The sequence below is a fragment of the Dermacentor silvarum genome, chromosome 4 (genome assembly GCF_013339745.2).
Source record: "Dermacentor silvarum isolate Dsil-2018 chromosome 4, BIME_Dsil_1.4, whole genome shotgun sequence".
NCBI classification, from domain to species: Eukaryota; Metazoa; Arthropoda; class Arachnida; order Ixodida; family Ixodidae; genus Dermacentor; species Dermacentor silvarum.
The window spans coordinates 3,119,758-3,142,417 of NC_051157.2; the positions used below are offsets into that span (position 1 = coordinate 3,119,758).

The 22,660-nt window shown below is 47.8% G+C and overlaps 1 protein-coding gene across 2 annotated transcripts in view; it reads left to right on the plus strand.

Moving 5' to 3' along the window:
* The window catches only part of LOC125945148 (transmembrane protein KIAA1109 homolog), a 303,684-nt gene that overhangs the window by 228,031 nt on the left and 52,993 nt on the right, over window positions 1-22,660 (plus strand). Inside the window, exons 18-20 of one of the 2 annotated variants that reach the window (XM_049666732.1) lie at window positions 3,235-3,360; window positions 14,305-14,517; window positions 21,387-21,505. In XM_049666732.1, coding sequence (XP_049522689.1) covers window positions 3,235-3,360; window positions 14,305-14,517; window positions 21,387-21,505 — 458 coding nt within the window. The remainder of the gene's footprint in view (window positions 1-3,234; window positions 3,361-14,304; window positions 14,518-21,386; window positions 21,506-22,660) is intronic. The other variant, XM_049666733.1, reaches the window with a different exon arrangement.

A 22,660-nucleotide genomic window follows, 5' to 3' on the forward strand; every position in this document is an offset into this window, starting at 1 on the left:
GGGATTCGTGAGACGCATGGTCTCGGTGCTTCCGCCGTGCCCACTGGTCGTGATCCGTGCAGTGCAGTCTCTTAAGTACACCCATGTAGAAGACGTAGATGACGTTGGTATCACGTGAACGTCAGGCGTGGCTCTCCAACCGCGCAGGCTCCATAGATAGTCATCGGCACCGTGAAACGATGTGTCAAACGATGTGTCAAACCCGACAACTTGATGCGCAGTCGTAGTAGGATTAGGTAGATTGTCGGTGTTCAGTGCCTCGGCTGGTACAGGTGAAGAAATGAAAAGGACGGCCTGCACAATAAACAAGAAGGGATTCGTGAGACGCATGGTCTCGGTGCTTCCGCCGTGCCCACTGGTCGTGATCCGTGCAGTGCAGTCTCTTAAGTACACCCATGTAGAAGACGTAGATGACGTTGGTATCACGTGAACGTCAGGCGTGGCTCTCCAACCGCGCAGGCTCCATAGATAGTCATCGGCACCGTGAAACGATGTGTCAAACGATGTGTCAAACCCGACAACTTGATGCGCAGTCGTAGTAGGATTAGGTAGATTGTCGGTGTTCAGTGCCTCGGCTGGTACAGGTGAAGAAATGAAAAGGACGGCCTGCACAATAAACAAGAAGGGATTCGTGAGACGCATGGTCTCGGTGCTTCCGCCGTGCCCACTCACGGAGGTAATCTCTTGCTTTCTCTCGCTTGCCCGTGTACACATAAAATTGTATGGTGTAGCCTGTCTCGAGGGTCAGCGAGCACCCACAACTTGTACCCCATAGGACTGCTTCTTCAGGATTTACGTCCACGCATACTTATTTGTGTTCACGCAAATCCTATTTATTACCTCCGCTCTGAAAAACACCACAAAAACGTCGATCGCTTTTGTGAGCCGCTTTGCTTCACTGCGCAGCATCATTCCCAGGCCGGGTTCTCTTCTTGGGATAAACATGACTCCCTGCTAGGCTGATGGCAACAGATCTCCGCCATATACTGTAGAGACACCCTAAATTAGAGATATAATATTGCCAACATCCTTAGGACATCTCAAGCGGCCTAAAAAATCTGTTACCTGTCAAGTGCTAGATTACTGCCTAACAGCTGACGACGATCTGGGCTTGTTTTGCGAGTTTCCGTCGCCCGAACTAAAATTCGACGATTAGATACCATCCTCAGAGTCACTGCTGCTAGAAACTGCAGAATAATCACTTGCAGAAACGACAGAATCGCCAGAAGGACGTTGTTAGCGCACGGGTCCGGTGGCCGGATCGTCGGCCATCTTCGTGAGCAAAAGAAGCGAACCGCGCACTTTGAACCGCCGTTAAAAATCGCCGCCGCGCGGAAAAAGAACAAACTACGCAAGAAATCAAAGATAAGTGCTTAGAAAATGCGCTAGATGGCGCAGCTAGTCCATAGGAGCGCCGGTATTTTTAAATTTTCGCGCGGAGCCTATGGGTCACCGGTGACCCATGTTCTATAGGCGCGGTAACGAAAGAGTTAAATGAACTGTAGAAATAATAACGAAAAGGGAAATAAAAGCGGACGAAGAAGACAATTTCTGCAGATGGGAGCTGAAGCCACATTTCTTGCATCACGCGTGTGGGCTTTACTAATTAGGCTACCACAGTGGCCAAACTTCCGTCCACTTGCTTAGGTATTTGTGTATGTGTACAAGTACAAAGTTTGCCGTGGGAATGCTTGTAGTGCATAATGTGGAGGAGTGACTCCCACTTGCACCAAGTTGTCTATCTTTTCATTTTCCCTTTACCTGAAAACATAAATCCTCATTGTAACAAAGTACTCCACATGTACGCCACCTTGGTTGGTGAATTTACAGCACATATGTATTACAAATATGGACAGGGAATTGGCTTCTTTATAAGCATGATTTTAATTAATGTGGAGGAGCTAAAATAGAGTCACAGCAACGCATGACCAAGAAAAAAATTCAAACGAGGCGTTTTTTGAATAAATTGATATAATTATAATGAGGGTTTTACTATATTTCTACATCCTGATTAAACATAACTATTGATTGCCCCTATGCTTTTTCTGGCTTGGATGCCATGCTAAAGAAAGAGGACAAATAGAGACACAAACAAATGCTACTGCCAGCTGAAGTTAATCTTGAGCAGAAGAAAAGAAAGGATATTTAGCATGAAGTGAGTGCATTTACATCTTACATGGACTATGGCTACGTCATGGGGTATAGAAATAGTCTTAATAAAACTTGTTGTTGGGCTAGTTGTTGTATGATATAAATTGTATTAACAGAGATAAAGTGGGGCCTCAGACAGCCTGCATCCTTGTCAAGCAAAGATACCTATAGTCAAGGCACTTCCTGCTCATAGCACAACTTCTATCCCACAGTGTGCTTCCCGCCCCCACCTTGACTCTGGTTCTGCCATGGCTTCTAAGCACTGAATCGCCCAACAATCTTTGCTAGAATTTGGTTTTATTATGTGTTTTCTACATATGGCCTAGAAAAAAAATTATGCCCTTTGCATACTTTTGCTCATACACAAAATTCTGTGTCACTTGGCCAATGTCACTTTAGGGTTATTTTAGTAACCCTAAAACCTGTCTTGGTTAAGTACCTTTGGAAATATCTATCTTGGTAATAAATTGGTTTCAAGAGACATGTTGGTGCTGCTTCAGTGGAGTTGTCATGTTAAGGTTTCCACATGTTGGAATTGCAGCTGAAGTGGCCTTTCTTTCTTTTCAGTCTAGTAATGGGGGTATGTTGCATGGCTTTGTTCAGCGCCTCCTCTATTTTTTCAATGCCAGCTAAATGCGGCCGATCCAATGGTTCATCACCTTCTATCGCCCTTTCCTACTCTCCCGCGTCGGCTAGCGCTCGCGCCTGCTTTACGATCGTGGGAAAGAGTACCCTCTGGGTGGCGCCTCACGACGGAAGTCGGAGAAAGTAATCCTGACAGACGAGTGAAGTGTCTACCGCATCTCCATCGGAACGGCAGTGGCATGCGCTCAGATGCATGCGTGCAAGCAGTCGTACCCTCTGGGTAGCCTCACATCACGGCAACTTACTGAACTAAGGCGGACCGATGGCTCCCATTGCGGAGCAAGCAATTGCACTGGCATTGAAAAAATGCAGGAAGCGGTGCTTTGTTCACAGCCCAGAGTTATATTTTTCTGTTGGACATTTTGATGACATAAGAAAGCACGCTTAACTTGATGTTTATTTTTTGTTGTAATGTTGTCGTTGTGGTTTGTCTTTCAGCTGGGACCACTGAAGCTCACCCAGTGCAACCTACACTCGGAACAGACAAGTTCAGGACTAAGTTTGCAGCTGCGAGCTGTAAATGTAGCACAGTTCCTGCTGTCTCATGATTTGCCTTGGCTCCAGGTACAACCTACTGTCCTTATTTGTTTGGGCTTGAGTATATGCTTTGAAAACTGAAGTGCTTCCTGACTAAACTTTTCAAACCATATGCTGTGTCATGACAACTTAAGGGAGCTTTCTTTATGGGCAACCCTCTTATAATGTTTCGGGAACATATATACCATCTTCATTCTGTGAATCACAGTTACATGAATTGGACAGTAGCGCCTAATCAACATTCTCGTGCATCATGCTTGAGTAAACAAGGGATCAGAAAGATGCAGTACATATTGCTGCCATGCATTTTGGAAATGGCTTTTATCTATTCGACACAAGTTACATACAGTGGAACCCCGATTGCAGTACGTCAATGACTGATTTTTCGGACATGCCCGATAATTCGGATGCCTTCGCAGCGCCACCACGTATTCGATAATGCCATTGTATGAGGATGTCTGAAGTTTCGGATGCTGAAAGCCTTGGTCGTCTGATTTTCCAGACTTTATGCCATCACTGCAGTTCCGAAACAGCACTTATTGAAGCGTCCACCACCCCTAGCTGTCAATTTGATTATCTCGCAGCGTCGAACCAGCACGCCGATCCACTGGCAGCCGCAACCACCTCGGCAACGCTAGGCCTAGCTGCTTCAAAGTTTGTTACCAATTAAGCGCCCTTGCACGCCGTTTTGCTGGCAGCTGTTACACCCACGGCAATGCTAGGCCTAGCTGCTTCTACACTCGCTTCCAAGCACTCTCTCGCATCAACTAGCTGGCAGCCGTAGGCACTGCAGCATTGCTAGACCTAGCTGCTTCAACATTCGCTGCCAAGCGCTCTCGCACGCCAATCCGCTGGTAGCCATAGCCAATGCAGCAGCGCTAGGCCTACCTGCTTCGAGGTTCGCAACCAAGCACTCTCGCGCACTCATTTGCTGGCAGACGTGGCCAACGCTGCAAGACTAGGCGTAACTGCTCTGACGTTTTCTACAAGTCCTCTCGCACGGCGATCTGCTGACAGCTGTAGCCATCGCTGTAACGCTAGGCCTAGCTGCTTTGATGTTCGCCAACAAGCTTCATGCTGTTCTGTGCCTTGTTTTTCATTGTAATAATTTCATGCTGTCAGGAAGAGCGTGAGGAAGAGTCGCAGTAGCAGCGAGTGAATTGACTGCTGCCTCTTGCTCGAATGAAAACTAAGCGGTGAGAGCACACCACACACGAAGCCATCAGCCCTCGGCATGCCTAGACTCTGTACCCATCGCTGATCGCTTTTAACCCTTTGCGTTCCAAAACTTTTACCCACTTTCCGGCTTTCCCGGTCTGATACTATTTTGCCAGTTTATAGCGCGCGATGAAAACCATAAACTGTGGACGAAAAACTCATAGGATATTTATTTTTTCTTTTCCATTCTGCAGGCAACTCCTCTACCGATATTTGAGCAGCGTGTGATACCGCTCGAAGCATTTTTCTGGGTGCCTGCTGTGGGGGTTTTCCCCAACCCATAGCGCGTATAATCGCAGCTACGTATAGGGTTCGGGCGAATAAGGCAACAAGCGAGTCAACTCAACAATGTTTATTGCTGCGGGCAATAAAACACACTTGCAGAGGGAAGTCCGCTCTGTATAATAAGTAATAAATAGGCTTGCCCCGTTGCGTGTAGAAGTCACGCAAGCGAGGTCACTCACGGGTTGCAGCGGGTATTGACCCTTTTCGCGGCGATCCCGTGGGCGCTGCCATGTTTGATCACGTGGTGACGCGTCCAGTGCTTGCCTCAACTGCCCCTGTTGCCTCCTTGTTTACAATGGAAGTGTATGACGCCTGCGCGGCTTAGAAAACCTCTGTTTTCGGAGATATTGTAGACGGTGACTAGGTGGACGACACGAAGCTTTAATCACAGCTTCAGAGAACATGCAAAAGCGCTTTCGGAGCTGATTAAGCTATGTCCAAACGGCGCAAGCAGCGTATATGGTTCTTGTGCTAAAAGCGGGGCTAAATATGTTTTCCAAGCTATCCAAGCTTTCCGATTATGAATTCAGTCAGGGTTAGTGTGTTTTGCCCTTTGTTCTTTATTGGGCAAATATATTGAAGCAGTGGCTTGTCAGTTTCTGCCTAATCGCTCGCGGGTGTGCTCAGTTCTTATAGATTTGTTCTTGCTGTGCACAAGGCTTGAAACGTAGCTGTTTTGTACATTGTAATACCTTGTAGCAAATATATATTACAGCTAGTAACTCGCTTACTCTTGTGGACTGTCACGAAACATTCAGCTTCGACCACTCGAGCGCCATAGGTGTAGTCCGTCATTTATTGTGCATATACAGTGCGCATATATTCAAGTATGTGCCCATTCACTTATTCTTGATACGTCGGCGATAGAGTGGGCGTAAGTTTTCCTGCCATTTGGGGCAGATGTGTATAGATAATAATTACTTAATTAGGGGGTTATACGTGCCAAAACCACGATCTGATCATGAGGCACGCCGTAGTGGGGGACTCTGGAAATTTGGACCACCTGGGGTTCTTTAACGTGCACCTAAAAGTACCCAGGTGTTTTCACATTTCACCCCCATCGGAATGCAGCCGCCGTGGCTGGGATTGATGTGTATAGATAATGTGCGAGAAACTTACTATGACAGGAAGCGGCACTACTCCCTTTGTCTTTGTTTAACGAGTGGTACTCACCCTTGCCGACGTTCTGGGGATGAAGCCCTTTCTTTGAATGTTAGCGATACAAGGCTGGCGGATGGGCAAATTTCTGTATCCTCGAGGAAAGCCGTACATCACGAAGTGCCATTTTTGGCACTTTTTGGACATTTTTGGACAGTTGCAGCAACGGTCCGCGAACTTGGCCACAGATTCATTCTATTCCTTAGCATGCCAGTCACTATTTTTGCAGCCAACTATTGCACAAGTCTTCAATTCGCATGATTCAATCCACCACGATTGGAGCACAGTGTGTTAGCGAAAACTCAGTTGCATTTCCGACAGCTGATCGCACAGAAGCAAGGTAGAAGCGGCAATGGTTTCGTATTCGTGCGCGGTCGCTGAGGCGAGATATGGCGCGCCGCCGTGAGCGCCATCTCGTTTCTCTAAAACAAACTGGTCCGCGAAAAGGGTCAATATCCGTGAGGCAGGTCGGTTGTAGCGAGGTCAGAGAGCGCCCGGGGGTCTCTCGGTCGCGCTCTTTTATACCTTTTTACCTTTTCGCGAGGGGAATGTCCTCCTCGCCTGTCGGATACTTTCCCTCTTCCCATGCAGGTACGCGTGTTGCGAGAGGCGAGCGAGAACCGAGAGAGGGCAAAGTGCCTCTCTCCCGTGTCCGCCCGGCTCCCGCCGCGTGCGCTACGTGTGCAAGCGATGGCGAGTGCCCGCGGGAAAAGGTGGCGGCGTGTGCTCCCCACAAGGCCAGGGTTGTTACTGCAGGTTTTGAAGAAAAACAGTTTCCCTCCTGCCTCCGTTTGTTTTTCGATTGCTACAAACAGCACAGCATATGCTATTTCGGCCTGTGAGCTTGTGGATGAAATGGCTCCTCCCATCTAGCCTTTCCTCGCACTCCTACCGTGCAGACGGGCCCCGTTTTTTGGCTCTAGCCTTCACGTCACCCACCAGCTGTTGGAAGAGGTTGCGGCGGTACTGCGGGTGCCGCTGTTCTTTCTCAGCATGATTCTGCAGCTGTGTATGCCTCAAAATAAAGCTATTGACAATGGAAACCTCTAGAAGCTTTCACTAAATGCGTTACCGTAAAACGCATGCGATGAAAAAGTGGTAATGTTTCTCAGCGAACCGCTCGAACGTGCTGTTTCGCGTGCAAGTGAGAACGCTCTGGTATCCTGAAGCCGTGCTGAACATTGTGCTGCACCCTAGTGCAAAGAGAAGTCAACTTCAACAAACAAAGTTTATTTATCCCTCAAGAGATGGCGCATTGTGTATACAAAGAATGCGCACGAATCGCAGTGAGAAAAACCACGAAATTTAACCCCCGAACACCCTTGTCGGGCGGTGCTCGACAGCGGACCGCTACGGCCGTGTTGCGATGTCGGGAAGGGCCCGACAACGAACCGCAAAGGGTTAAGATAGGGTCCTCGTGGCCGTGCCATAGGCAGTCACCGGCGGCGTAGAACCCACATCACCGAACCCACGTTGCAAGGGTTCCTCAAGAACAGCAACCCGACGCATTACCAGGCTGTGCCACAAATGCACTGGGTATGTGCCACTTTTAAATGAACGCCTTTCACGCCAACACTTTAGCGAGCTGTGCCATGAATGCAATAGGTATTCAATGAACTTCTCGCCCACTTGGGTCACTGAGTATGTGCCCCTGAGTGTGTGGCATGCGTGGCACTGGTGGACCACGCTTCTCCTCTTGAAGGCCATGCGTGGACTTGGCAGTACCACTAAATGGCATGCATGTCCAGAAAGAATTTATGGATTAGCAGCACATGGGAAGGCAAAAAGACATCGCTTGGAGTAGCTTACCTATGGACAGGTAGTGACAGCAGAGATAAAAATAAAAATTGATTGATTGCATGAGAAGCGAAATTGATGAGTTAAAGAAATCGCGCCTGGCGGTATTAGTAGGCGATATGAATGCGCACATGGAAGCTTCTCCTCTTGAAGGCCATGCGTGGACTTGGCAGTGCCACTAAATGGCATGCATGTCCAGAAAGAATTTATGGATTAGCAGCACATGGGAAGGCAAAAAGACATCGCTTGGAGTAGCTTACCTATGGACAGGTAGTCACAGCAGAGATAAAAATAAAAATTGATTGATTGCATGAGAAGCGAAATTGATGAGTTAAAGAAATCGCACCTGGCGGTATTAGTAGGCGATATGAATGCGCACATGGAAGATTTATACGGATATACTGATTACAATGGTTCTCTAGTGCTGGATTTGTGTGATGAACAGAACCTTAAAGAATTTAACAGGGAGGATAAGTGTCATGGACAGGTAACGTGGCAATGTGGAAACAGGCAATCATGTATCGGCTATGCATTAGTCTCAGAAACAGTGTACAAACAACTAGACCTAAGGATGATTGACAAACATGGAAAAAGTAGCCTGGGTAGTGATCATAAACGTTCGACCTTAATGTTTGAGAGAGATTCTAATGCGAAACACAAACCAGTAACATCAGAATTTCTAAAAATGAATGAAATCCAAATAACAGAGATCGCATAAAACATAGAGAAGGAAATGGAGATGTTTCCTTCATCAGTCTGGGAATATGAGGAACAGGTAAATGTTATACAGCAGAAGCTAAGACGGACATAGCAAAGAAAACATTGTTGTATTGGAAAGAGGAAACCATGGAAGTGGTGGAACAGGGAAATAAAGCAAGCTGTTAAGACAGCGTAAGCAGGCGTCAAGAAATCATTGAGAAGCCAAAAAGTTAGGATTACATGATGAAGAGGTGCTCTTTAGAGGGAACAGATACCAAGAAAAGAAAGGGGTCTTGAGTGAGCTCGTGCAAGAGGAAACTATATGCACAAGTGAACGCTAGATGCATAACGTACACAGAAGAGACAAAGGTGTATCAAAAAGATTCTGGAGCCACGTAAGAGCACTCGGAACTCCAACTAAAAATTTGCAAACGGCTAATAAAAGGATGAAGACGTTAACATCTTCGAAGGAGACAATGCGCTGCAGTACATCAGAGAAATTATTAGGTATAACTTCGGCACGAAAGAAAGTATAGTTCAGACTCAAACAGATCCATCAACAACACTGAAGCCTGCAAGATCAAAATTAAGCATATAAAGCTTTTGCTGGAAAAAAAAAAAAAAAAACAGAAGGAAATGACCTTAATAACATGGCCGCAGGACCCAATGAAGTCCCAGTACAGTTAATTAAAAGCCTCAGTCCAAAGAGGAAGGCACTGCTGACTAGTGCCATAGAGCAAGGGATTAGAACAAAGAAAATTCCGGTTGGATGGCGTGAAAGCAAGATGAATCTCATCTATAATAGCAAAGGTAATAAGGATAAGATGAGCTTGTACAGGCCAGTTACAGTAATGTCAGTGATATATGGAATGGCAATGCAGGCCATAAAATTAGAACTGTTGAAGTGGGTGCAGATAAATGATGTACAGCTGGGGGAACTACAGAATGTGTTCAGACCAGGCAGATGCTTAGAGGATAATATGCTTGTACTAACTTAGTGCATATAGGTTTCAGTAGCCCAGAATAAAGCTTTATGGGTAGCATTTCTAGATATTAAAGGTGCCTATGACAACATACACAGGGAATTGTTATGGGATATTCTCATGCATGAAGGCATAGGTGATGACTTTGTGGAGCTGTTGAGGGAGATATAGAGGCAACCGGGTAAAAATTGTTTATGAAGGCCGAAAATGTAATGAAGTGGTGGAAATTCATCAAGGACTGAAGCTGTGGGGTCTCACATGTGCTCTTGGGACAAAGGAACGACAACACAGTAGTGCAAACAATCAAAAGGGCATTTATTGCTTCTTTCATACACTATTGCATGCTAGCCGAATTACTACGCATAGAACATTCACATGGGCGTGCGACAAATGAAGGAAGTCCGACTCACCGCGACCGGATAGCGAGCGAATATGTTCGTCCCATGCTATGGCACCACCGCCTAGTCGTTCACGTGTACGGTCACGCGAACGGTGGTGAGTTCGAACGATCCGTGTTCGTCCGTACCGGTGCCCTGCTCCTAGCCACGCGATACGGTCTCGTGAAGCGTGGATCGGCGCACGTGCAGGACGTCCGCATCGTTCACCGACCCCAACCCCAAGAGGAACAGCCTTCTCCCGTTTGCACCCGCAGAACTCCCGCCGTTAGGTGGCGTCAGCAGCGCAACACTAGCGCCATCTCTCTTAATACTCTGCAACTCCGCCAGCGTAAAGCTACGCGGCGAAGCCGGATTACAGGAGACGGGAGCCATGCGGGGAAAACAACATCAGGTGATGTGTGAGAGTCGCGCATCCCCACACAGCAAGGATGTCCTATGTCTCCATTGTTGTTCATGCTTTATATTAAGGGCATAGAAAGGCAGCTGGAAAATAGTGGGCCTCTTCGATTACGCAGTCCCGGACTGTCCGCAAACCGTCTGCGGTTTTCGGTTTGACTAGCCCTGATAGAAGAGCACCTCACAGTCACGTGACCCAGCTGTCGGAGACTAGATTTCGTTCGAAAGCTTTGTGACCTGAAGTCACTCTCCTGGCTGCCGTCGTCTGCTCTTTGCTACTCGTATAGGTAGCCCCATACCTAGAAAATTCATTAGCGTGGTCTCCGAAATGGTGTAGTCTCAGAGACTGCGTCATGTCACCGACACAACCATATAGCTTGCATACTGGAATCGCAGCCTGAGCACATAGAACGTGTTTCCAAAGCTCAATTTACGTTGCGCTCTCTCTCTTCGCACCCCTTAACCGCTGTATTTAAGATTGTGGTGTCTCACACGTGCTCTTGGGATAAAGGAACGACAAAACAGTAGTGCAAACAATCAAAAGGGCATTTATTGCACCTTTCCTACACTAATACACACTAGCCGAATTACCACCAATAGAACATCCACATGGGCGCACCACAAATCAAGGAAGTCCGACTCACCGCGACCCGATAGCGAGCGAATATGTTTGCCCCCATGCTATCACACCATCGCCTAGTCGTTCACATGTACGGTCACGCGAACGGTGGCACGTTCGAACGATCCGCGTTCGTCCATACCGGTGTCCTGCTCTTAGCCTCGCAAGACGGTCCCGCGAAGCTGGCCGACGCACGTGCGAAGCGTCCGTGCGTGTTGGTCGCCGATCCCAAGTCAAAGAGGAAGCGCCTTCGACCTTTTTCTCCCAAGTCACCCTGCCGTTCGGTGGCGTTAGCATCGCGAAACTCGTGCCATGTCTCGCAATCCGCCGCAACCACCATGACCGCCGCCGGCGCTTAGCCACGCGTCGAAGCCAGATTACAGGAGACGCGTAAGAGTCGCGCATCCCCACAAGCTAGCTCATTGCCTGCGAAGTTTAAACGGAATTCCCACATGGACATAAGCAATATCGCGATCGTGCCATGCCGCTGTTCACGCAGAAAGCACCTCTGGTTTCCTCAAAGCTCGTGAGACCATCTAATAATTAAAGGTTCGACATGTGCCTCCGTCTATCCTGCATGTCAAAAGCAAATGCTTGAACTTGGCAGCATAAGGAGTCTACATATATGTCAACAGCAATCGGTAAAGCTTCGATTGTATACCACCCCAGCTACCAGCATGCAATAGCCTCATGCAATATGATATGCAACCTCGCAGACCAGTTTTGCTCACCTGAAAAGCGAAATCTACCTGTTTAATATGCATATAGCCATGAGCACTTCACAACATACATCAAGAAAATCAAGCTTGTGTGCCTGATTGCTGTACTTCTCTCAAAACATGAAGACTAAAGCTGCAGCAGTTAGACCGCTCGTGAAAAACTCGCATGGTGGCCCACAAAGAACCGATGTTACAGAAGCGGTAGCTGAGTGCACAGTATTTGCCGCCTGGAATGCGCAAAGTTCACAGAAGCACACGGCATCTTTCACAACATGGTGTCGAGCATTGCTCGCATCTTCGTCTCCTAGCTGCTTGTGCTTGTGTGAACAAAAATGTGCTAACAGCTTTGAGAGTCCGCAGACAGTCCACAACTTCCGGGCCATGAGAAACGAACACAATTCTTACAGTTCTTGGACTCGTGGGTGGAGCTTCCGAAGCTGTTCGAGAAAATCGAACGAGGGACAGCAGACCCAAGCAGTCCGTGACCGTCAGGGAATGATAATCGAGGAGGCCCAGTGAAGTAGGGTTTGATTTATCCTACATGTGTAACGGACAAATGGTGCAATAGAAAGTCTTGGGATTGATGTATACGAATACCATAGTGCTACTAGCGGACAATGCAAGAGATTTACAGACACTTGCGAATATTTTTGGCAACGCAGTGGCAAATGTAGGCCCAAGTTTAGCCTACAGAAATTGGGAATGACTGGTGATCCTGAATTCTTGTTACCTTGCCAGGCTGTTGAACATTATCTTTGTCTTCTACATATTAATTTTCAAACCCACTCTTACACTTTCTGGGTTAAGGTCCTCAACCATTTGTTGTAATTCGTCCGCATTGTTGCTGAATAGGACAATGTCATCTGCAAAATGAAGGTTGCTGAGATATTCACCGTTCATCCTCACTCGTAAGCCTTCCCAGTCTAAGAGCTTGAATACTTCTTTTTAGCATGCAGTGAATAGCATTGGAGGGATTGTGTCTCCTTGCCTGACCCGTTTCTTGATAGGTAACTTTCTACTTTTCTTGTGGCGAACCAAGATTGCTGTACAATCCCTATAGATGTTTGCCGAGATATTCACGTATGCCTCCTGTACTCCTTGATTACGCAATGCCTCTGTGACTGCTGGTATCTCTGGTAGTTTGGAGATATCGCTGGTAGTTTGGAGATATACGCCATCAAACTCGCCGTGAAAATGCACTGTTGTTCCACTTACTTTTTATCAAAATGCTGTTTTATACATTGAAGCAGAAAAGTAACTTGAATGCCCACGTATTTCATCCCACACTTTGGAAAATAATATCTCGAGACTGGTGTCATCCTGGAAATTCATTTGAAGTAAATGCGTTTTCCAAACTTACAGGCTACAATTCATAAATTGCAATGTGTCTTAAAGTAATGAACTAATCAGTTAATTAGCCAATTTTTTTCTTTAGTTGAATATGTGCTTCGATTCCTCGTGGTACTTATGTCCGCCTCTTCGAATAACCCAGCTCAACGAAAAGGATTATGCTACCTTACACTAGCAATATTTAAAAATTCTGTAAAGCTTCATTTTGAACACCCGGTATGTGTCACACAATGGCGGCCGGTTTTCTAAAATCAGCTTCGCTACACGATTTTTAGTCAGCTTCGCCTTAATAGATCTGTGTTATGTGGTAAAGCATACGAATGCCGTGAAGGCGACATTGGCTTTGTATCCGATTGGCACCTCACAGGCAATTTCTGCCCACTTTTCCTTTAAGAAAAAGGTCGGCATTAGGATTTGGGTAAATGTTGTAATGAGAAAGTGTGAGCTTCGTATATTACTTGGAAAATTTTCCTAGGGCAGGCCAAAAATAGGCAGGAGGTCACAAGTGTTTGGCGGGAGGTGATGTGTGCTCAATGTAATCTACCGCCGAGACATATACTGCCACTATGATGTTGCTGTTGGGGTTACCATAGAGGTTAGACATGTGCGTGCTGAATGTTCAAGTTCAAATTATCCGGAAAAGCCCAATTCTAGTCAGTAATAACAAAAGTTGGCACCCATAGAAATGCATGGGTGCCAGCTGGGACCTTTGGTCGGGATAAAATTAACCGAAAAATAAATTAACTAGAGTCGAATTAACAGAAGTCGACAGTACACTGTAGCTCAGCAAAAAGATGACACGGTGAGCTCAACTGTGCGTTAAGGGATAGCCTCTGAATTTGGTCGATCGTAAGTGCCAAAATAGAAAGTAGAGGCCTCTGCATAGGACAACAGCGTTATGGACGTCCAACCATGGTGACGTTCAGTTGGTGGAGAGTTGTGGGCACTGCTGCCCTCCGCCGTAGCCTTCGTAGTGCAAGGCATTGAGGAAGGAGCAGGAGCACCGAAAAAGGAATCGAAGGCAATCTTGGATTGCCAATAATTCTGCTTCTACTGAACGCATTAAAGTACTTTCTGCTGCAAATTATTTGTTAAATTGTGTAATTTCATGTCAAATGCACTCTTTGATTAAAAAAATAAAAAGGGTTCGAAGGCCCCTGCATTAATGCATTATCTCAATTGGGAGTTCGCCAAGGCTACACTAATCCATCCTAAAACCCGGGACGTTGCAAAATCGTATAATAGGGTTTCACTGTAGAATATTTGCAAAGCAATCACAGTCGTGCTGCCTGTAGTGTCAAAGGGTCACGCGACATTGGGGTCTACATTCATTTTTAATCTGATTTCAGACGGGCAAGCTGGAGTTTGGGCCCCTTGTGATGGACAACTGGTCACAGGGGCTGCTGCCTCAAAACAGCCAGGAGGGCTTCCTTCGCACTCATGACAAGACAACACACCGTCTTTGGTTCCTCTGGGGAGACAACCGTGCTGGAGGTCGCTGTGGCTGTCTAGGCGGTTGCTTCTTCTTTGGCTCTCATGATGCAACAGATGGTTCACCTGCGGTATGTTGCCGTGTGGCTCAGTTGTGTTACACAAGCACAGATTTATTATGAATGCTTTACAAATTCATGCAATATATATTATCAATTTTTATGCAAGTTCAGTTGTACTCTCTCACAGATTATTATGGAAAAATGTTTTTGATTCAGCACTTCTTTGATAGCTGTCATGATGGCAAATGCTTTTCAGTATCAGCACCTGAATAGCAGTGCACAAAGCTGAAGTATGGGGCTTACATTTTCCTTGGGAGTAACATTTTTCATGACACCCTTCAGCATGTCTGTAAGAAAAAAAAACATAAATTATGATGCCATTGATGCTGTGGACTTGCACAGTGTCCTTTATGCTAATTTAAGAGGTAGGCAAGTATCAACTTTTTCAAATACGAATAGTAAGTCTCGAATATTGAATCGAATGTAGAATAGTCCAATGCAGATGCATATATATATATACAAACACACACACAGTTAAACCTGGATATAACGAAATTGACAAATTCCTGAAAAGCTTCGGTATAATAAGGATTTCATTAAATGCAGGTTCGGCACGAAAATCTGAAAAAGCAACGCTTACCATATGTACTATCGCTCAAGATTTACTCCCAATGCAGTAAAATTGCGATGACCAAAGAAGTCTCAGTTTTGCCCGAAAGGTGAAGCATCGATTGCGACAGCAAATTGGCAGAGAGCTATAAGAAATAAGGATAGTACAGTCAAACCTCGTTAATACGTACCCACTTAATGCGTAATTGCGGTTTAAACGTAGTCCCGAAGATTCCCCCACCCAGCCCCCATTGAACCCCATCTATTGGCTGACCGCTTAAGCCTTAGTCCCTCATTGCCCACCAAATGGTTAGTGCAGACTATTTTTCTTGTTCTACATGCACAGGCACAAAATTGGCAAAATGTGCACAGACGTTCGATTCTCGAGTTGCGACGCCTGGGAACAGTCGCCAGCGATAGTGAACTTACAACAAGGCCACCATGACATATTTCGTGCTCGTACAGCTGTTGCCGATTGCTGTGCACAAAAGCATGGCCTTCGAGATAAGTTCCCGGTAACGCGAAGAAGCCGCCGGTAGGGGGTGCGAATTCATTGTCGCCGTCGGAGTAGTAACCGCGCAGAAGCACATTTTATTGCGAAGCGCATTTGTGCCATCACCGTGGACGTCGCTTTGAGGTTCCGTGCAAGTCCAAACATGGCAACGCTGTGTGTGCGAGTGAAAGCTTGCCGGGGTCAGCCGACTCAACCTCTCGCGTGCGAAGGAGAGAGGGGAGGGGTGAAAGTGAGCTTCCGTGCTTGGCACGGCGGGGGAGGCAAGAGAGGGAGGCGTTTACTTAGGCGGCGGCTGCCATATCTTGAAAGCGGTCTGCGATGTGGAAAAAGTGTGCACCAGCGTGGGCTTATCTTCAAAGCGAACTGAAGGCCAGCTGGAGCAAGCGGCGGGATCAGGTTTGCATGAAGGGAGGGGGAAAGGTCACACCTGCGGCAGCAAGATCGCCGAGTCTAGGGGTGCAGGCCCGCCTCGCGCATGGTTGCACGCACGCACACATGCGCTCGCTCTGCCTCGCAGTCGCTGTGAATTTGAGCGCGCCAAGCGCCACGCCGTCGCAGCGGAGAGGGTGCTTCTGGTTGCTGCTCGTCCAAAAATTTAAAAATTTGGGGCGAAATCTCTAGGTTGTCGGCGGGGAAAATTCGTTATTTCGAGAGGGTCTCCCGCTGCCACTTCGTTATGTAGTCTCAAATACATGTGCTTCTATGGATTAACAGCAGGGAATAGAAAAACTTCGTTATATCCAGGAATTTGTTATATGGAGCTTTGTTATAAGCAAGTTTAACTGTATACAGCAGAAATTTTTATTTCAGCATAATGGACACTTTGCAAAAACGTTACTGCGCATGCACGAGCAAGAATACTTTCCAGACAAATAACCTCAACCAAAGGGTAGCAGAGCGAACAATTCTTTCCATTGAACACTTGTCTTTGCCTTTCCTTTATTTCGTTCTCTCTGTGCACCGCGGAACTTACTATGAGGAGGGACACTCCGCAGAAATTTTTTGAAGAGCCTTTTTGGTGCTCATGCACCTTCGCTGGAAGTTGCAGGGGTGAATGCACTTAAAGCTGAGAAACGTAATCTGTGAACGAGAGTTTTCGGTTAGAATATGTCCTTGCAGGCAAGCCAACGTAAAGATTTTTGCAAACTGTCCATTAGGTACCATGCTTGTACAGTGTAGACCGCTTATAACGTAAGTCACCGGAGTCGATAATATCTGCACTATAAGCGGTACCGCACTATAACCAAAACAACGATTTTCAAGCCCTGCACGTATGCAAACATGTAGACCAAGCATGTAGACACACTTTGTACTATCGCGCGCACATCGCGATTACGTTTTCACCAGTGAGCTGGCGAAAACATAATTGCGATGTGGCCGGTGCTCTTTAAGTTCGACAGCTTTGCACTGAGTCAAAACGAAACAACAGTTTGCCGCAACCGCTGCGGAAAAAAACGTGACTGCTATCGCCGCGATTATGAACGGCGACTTTGCGGTGCTGAAGGCATGTGCCCGACGCACGCACCAAGTCTGGACGAATTAACTACCATTCGCTGCAACAACTGGCGGTGGAAACCGCGGTCGCTATCTATGCGATCATCGATGGCGACTACGCAGTTTTTTAGGCACGCGGCCAACACGTGTACCGAGTAAAAACGAAACTACTGTTCGCCGCAACCGCTGCGGAGAAAACCGCGGCCACTATAGACGCGATCGTGGATGACGACTACGCAGTTACGAAAGCCCGCGGACAACGCGGTGTAATGCGCAGCGGTAAACGCAAGAATACAGGCTATAAAGACAAATAGGCTCGAAGCGTGCCGGCGTTGCTGTCATTCACGTACGTTTTCAACTGATGGCTGTGGCGATGCGGACTCCACCGCTTCGTTTCGGTTGGACGCTAGCGCCATTCTTGCTCTTTTGCGTCGCACATTTGCGGCGCTCCTCTAGCTCCGAAAGTAGTCCGAATTAACTGATGTGCGGCCAAATAAGTCCGAATTAACGAGAGTTTGATTGTATTGAATAATGCACACGCCGGCCGAGAGCATGCACCTTGTTGAGAAGCGTGCTCGCTGCCGCCCTTGTCGGCGAGATTTTCCTGCGGAAGCCGCATTATAACCGGTATTTCGTCTTACATGGCTGCACTGTAAGCAGTATGCGTATACATGGAGTGCTATGGGAAAATTAACGGGAGTCTGAAAAGACCGTACTATATCCGGTCCTGCACTATAAACGGTTACGTTATAAGTGGTCTGGGCTGTACAGTATTTTGGCACGTGCATTCAATGACTGATTTGCTGAACTCCCGATTTTTAGGACCACTTTGCAGAACTGCCACGTCCTCCATACAGTCAGTGTATAAGAATACAGTCAGTGTATAAGAAAACCTTCGCTGTCCGATTTTCCGGACCTTTTTTCGTGGCCGCAGCTCCGAAACGGCATTAATCGAAACCACCACCGCCACCACTTTAATTATTGCACCGCCTTGAACCGGCGCTCTTGCACGCATATCCGCTGGTAGCCGTAGCCACCACTGTAGCAATGCTAGGCATAGCTTCTTTGATGTTTGCTACCAAGCTTCTTGCTGTTCGGTGCCATGTTTTTCATTGAAACAATTTGCCGCTGTTAGCAATGGCGCCGACTCCGCCTTTGTAATCCTCACCAATGGCTTCGAAGCTCGGAAAGCACGACGCATTGCATAATGCCGGTGCTCGAAAGTCAGCTTCGCATCATTACAGTAATGTTCAGCGTTGAAGCATATGCAAAGTATTGCAGTGGAACATACCAGGAGTGGGAAGAGGCAATTGTCACGGGACACAGTATGCATTCCTTAATTATACACGCGTAATCCCCCTGTCTCCTATCACAGTACGACCATCGATACCCGTAATAAGTGTACTGGCAGGCCTTTAGAGCTATTTCGGACGTGCCTGTTGTGTTTTGAGCCCTTGGGGGCAGTAAAAGGCATGCATTCATTTTTTCGGGCTGCCTGATTTTTCGGTCGTTTTTGCGGCCCCTAGGGAGTTGACTGTATTGGACGTTGACTGTATAACCTGCATCAAAAGCTGAAAAATATTATCAGTAATGTCTTGGTTTGGGTTATATTCGAATTTCACCTTGAGGTGTGGCTTCACGGCAACGCGTGCTTTTGTGAAGCCACACCTCTAGTAGAGTGTACTGTAATGGGGAGTGGGTCCAGTGGACGCCTTGGCAAGCGCCGAGGGTGAAGCAAAAAACGTTGAAATTGTGGCGGCGCTGCCGTCGCCTTATTCTGAATATCCGGCCAATAAACGTTGGCTCCAGCTGTTTCGGCAGCGCTAATTGGCTGAGGCGAGCTCACGGGCTGAATAGGTGTCATCTGCTCGACGCATTGTTGTTGTGTCGTTTGCATTCTTTCTGCCGCTCTTTTTCCATTTTATTTACAATAGATCGGTAGGGAATAATATCAGTGTTGCCGCCACCGAGTATCTGCCTGTCAAAGCTCCATGCAGCTGCAGTATGGTCTCCGATGCGACAAGCATCCGGCTGGCGCGCGGGGCCGCTTGTTCGGGAGAAAGTGACGGTGGCACCATCAACTTTTCAATTAAAAATATTACTCCATCTCCCGCTAAAGGGAACCATGTTTGGATGCGAAGCAGCGGGGAGATGGTTAGCTTGAGCGGGAGATGGTTTCGTGGCAGCGGCCCGAGCGCTCATCGTGGCGCTGGACAGGAGAGAGAATGAGGGGCGCGCGCTCCGTCATTTTTACACCGCGGAACTACCGTGGCGCCCCCAGCGGAGTAGGCAGCTGTCGCACCGCCTGTCGTGCGTGCCACTCCGGATTCCTAGAGGAGAGAAAGGGGGAGCGTAGGAGAGGAGAGAGAGGGGGAGCGGACGCACGCGCATGCGCTGTGGGGGTGTGGCACGCGGGCGCCGCTCGGTACAATAGAGGATTCCTAGAGAAGAGAAAGGGGGGGGGGGAGCGTAGGAGAGGAGACAGAGGGGGAAGGGACGCGCATGCGCTGTGGGGGTGTGGGACGCCGCGGGACGCAGGACAGACAAAGCCCCCGCCATAAGCTGCTTCGCATCTAAAAAGCCTCAGCGTGGAGCCTGCGTTGGACCCACTCCCCCAATCTAGTACACTCTACCTTCAATGTTTCATTATCTCCTATAAAAGAAAAGGAGGGGGGGACAACATCACTCTCTCCCCACTTCTGCATATTGAAGCTCCCTTCTCCCCTTCTTCATTGTCGCCCGTTCTCCGCCTCTTTACGAGTCGCCATTTTGTGTTTAGTAGTTAGTGAATTGTGCACGTGGCACTGGCAAACTAGAACTCGGATCCCAATAAGCTGTGCTCAAGAGCTGTCCTAGGGCAGCAAATCCTGAAGATAAAGCTATATTCACATTTTGGAGAGTATCACGATTCTAGCTCATCACCTGATGAAACATCACCTGTGCCCGCAGTGCTCCCTCAGTGCCATGTGGGTGGCGCCCCCACATGGCACTTGAAGAATGGCACCTCACCAGTGAAAGCAAGCCTCTGGGTGACAACCTAAGTGACGTCAACTTTGTGTTCACTGCTGCGATGCTTGAAACATTGCATGTGCTTTTGTGATGCAGGTTCTTTTGTTTAATGGTTCTGACGTTTCTCTGAGGCGGAGCCTCCGAGAACCCAATTGAGGACAAAGCCGTTTGTTTCAAAAAAACACACACAAACTTTTAATAAAACTAGACGAATAAAAAACCATAAAATAAGCACTCAAAGAGATATCGCAACAAGAAACGCACTTAGGGTTAGGATGGTATTAACAGTACGCGAGGCTGGGCTGACAACGACTGTGAGGGCATAATAGTCTCGACGTGGAGAAGCGGAGACGAGATGACGAGAGAAGCGGCGTTGGTCTCATCAAAGGTCGGGGTGTTGGACCATTGAACGGGCGACCAGAGCGCTGCAGCTCTGGCTTGGAGAGGGAAGGCAGGCGGCTTGGCGGCACGGGCAGACGGCGGCGGCGTTCTGGCCAGGCAGCTGGGCGTGGAATTCGGGCCCGTAGCCCGACTGCTCACGTTCTGCCCATGGGCGCAGAAGCTCGCCGGCCTTGGCCAGCAGTTCACGAGGCGACGCTCAGGAACGGGTTTGCAGGAGGCCCTGGTCGGGTGAAGTCTTGGTGGCTCGGGTCGGGAACCCAACGGCCCATCTTCTCCCGGTCCAGTGGCCGACCTTCTCCTGGCGTCGCTTCCTGGAATTCCCCCTCTTCTATCAGCACGCTTCGCTTTTCTGCAGCTCTGGCCGATTCATTGTTTGCTCATTCGCCACTCGAAGCTTCGTGTTCTCTTGTGATTGGATGCCTTTTTCTTTTGTTTTCTCTTCTTCCGCCGTACGTTCACGTGCCGGACGCTCTTCGACGTTGTCATCTTCCACCCAACATAGAATTCGCCTCCGTGCGCGCATTGCTTGTCGTCTGCTTTTTGTTTGTCTCCAACCACCGCACCGTGCCGCACACTCCACACACCACAGCTTTCACGTCTCAACAATGAGCGACACACTGTTCAGCGAGCATCACTGTACTGATGGCAGTTATGCATTGACCCTGCGATCTACATCATAGTACTATGAGAAAGTCCTTGTGATCGAGCAAGTCTAAAAAATCACGTGTCCAAGAAATTGGTTGGTGTCTGTAATCAGGTCATAATAAAGGATGTTTTCGTGTTGTCTTGCTGTTGCCAGATGTTTTTTACATTAAGCAGTAGTAGCATTCTGAAATGTAACAATACACTGGTGGTAATAATCAGGGTTATACCTCTCACATTTGCAATGTGGTTCACTTGTTCTTGTCAGGGTGATGCCGGGCAGGGACAAGAAGAGTCACGCCACTCTGTGTTTCGCCAGCGCAGCAGCCCAGCACATCGCCAGCCAGCTGCAGTTAGCTTTGCCCGTTCCGCTTCGGCATGTGACAGGTATGTCTGCTTTCTTTCCAAGATGTGCCACTCATAGCTTTCAGGTTTCTATGGTGTAAGGGGGCACTTGCTTAGTCTGTGCTCATGGGCTTTTTCTGGCTTGGCTAAAGCAGCGTGCCTGAAAATACTGACACACACAAAATGATGACAAAGTGGTGTGTGCTTGTCAGGGCTTTGAAGTGTGCTGCTTTACCAAAAGTCATGAAATTGCAATGTTGCAGCAAATTTTTGCTCTTTCCATGAGGGTCTACTGAGGGCTATCGCCCGTTTTTAGAGCTACTCATTATGTGGGCATGTCTTTCTGAGAGCTCATGAAAAGAGTGCTGCAATCTTTGTGGCACCGATAGGGGATATTCAAAATGCATAGTCATCTCGCAATAGTGGCTGCATCGGTTGTGGGGTCTCACACATGCTTTTTGGACAAAGTAACGACAACACAGTAGTACAAACAATCAAAAGGGAATTTATTGCACCTTTCATACACTAATACAGTCGAACCCAGGTATATCGAAGTCGCCAAAAAACGTTTGTTAGTTCGATATATGGCTAAATTCGGTATAGGCCCGCTATAGGATTTCATGACGCAAAGGCACATACCAATAAGAAAAGTACTTTATTAATATGGTGGCTTACTTGCGTGCCCTACTTTGGAACAAAATAGTCCTGGATTTTCTTCTGTTTCAACGACTTCGTTGCCTGCGACAGCACGCACGCCTCCACGTTGTTCAACGAGTCAGAGCAGCTGAGGCCGGTGCTCCTTGGAATCTTGTATGCGGCGGCGACGTCGGACTTCTTCTCACCGTGCTCAACTTGATTTATGATTTCGAGTATCGCGGCGAACGGCAAATTCTGCCTCTTTGCACAAGCCATGATGACAGCGTGCCAAGAAAGTTCACATAGCGCCAACAGGCAACACCACCAGCACGGACCACGCTTAATGAGGACTCGAGGAAAAGAGGCAGCAGCAGGCACACAAGCATAAAGAAAGAAAAAATGGCGCTCACTTGTACCGCCTCCGCGCCTCGGAGAAAGCACGACAGCCTCTGATTGGCTGTAAGCGCTGCGAGCAGGCCAGGATCATTTTTTGCAGGGGGGTGTTCGCCCTTGCACAGGTGGGTCTAAACCACTTTTTCTAGGGTGGCGCCGGCAGTTTTC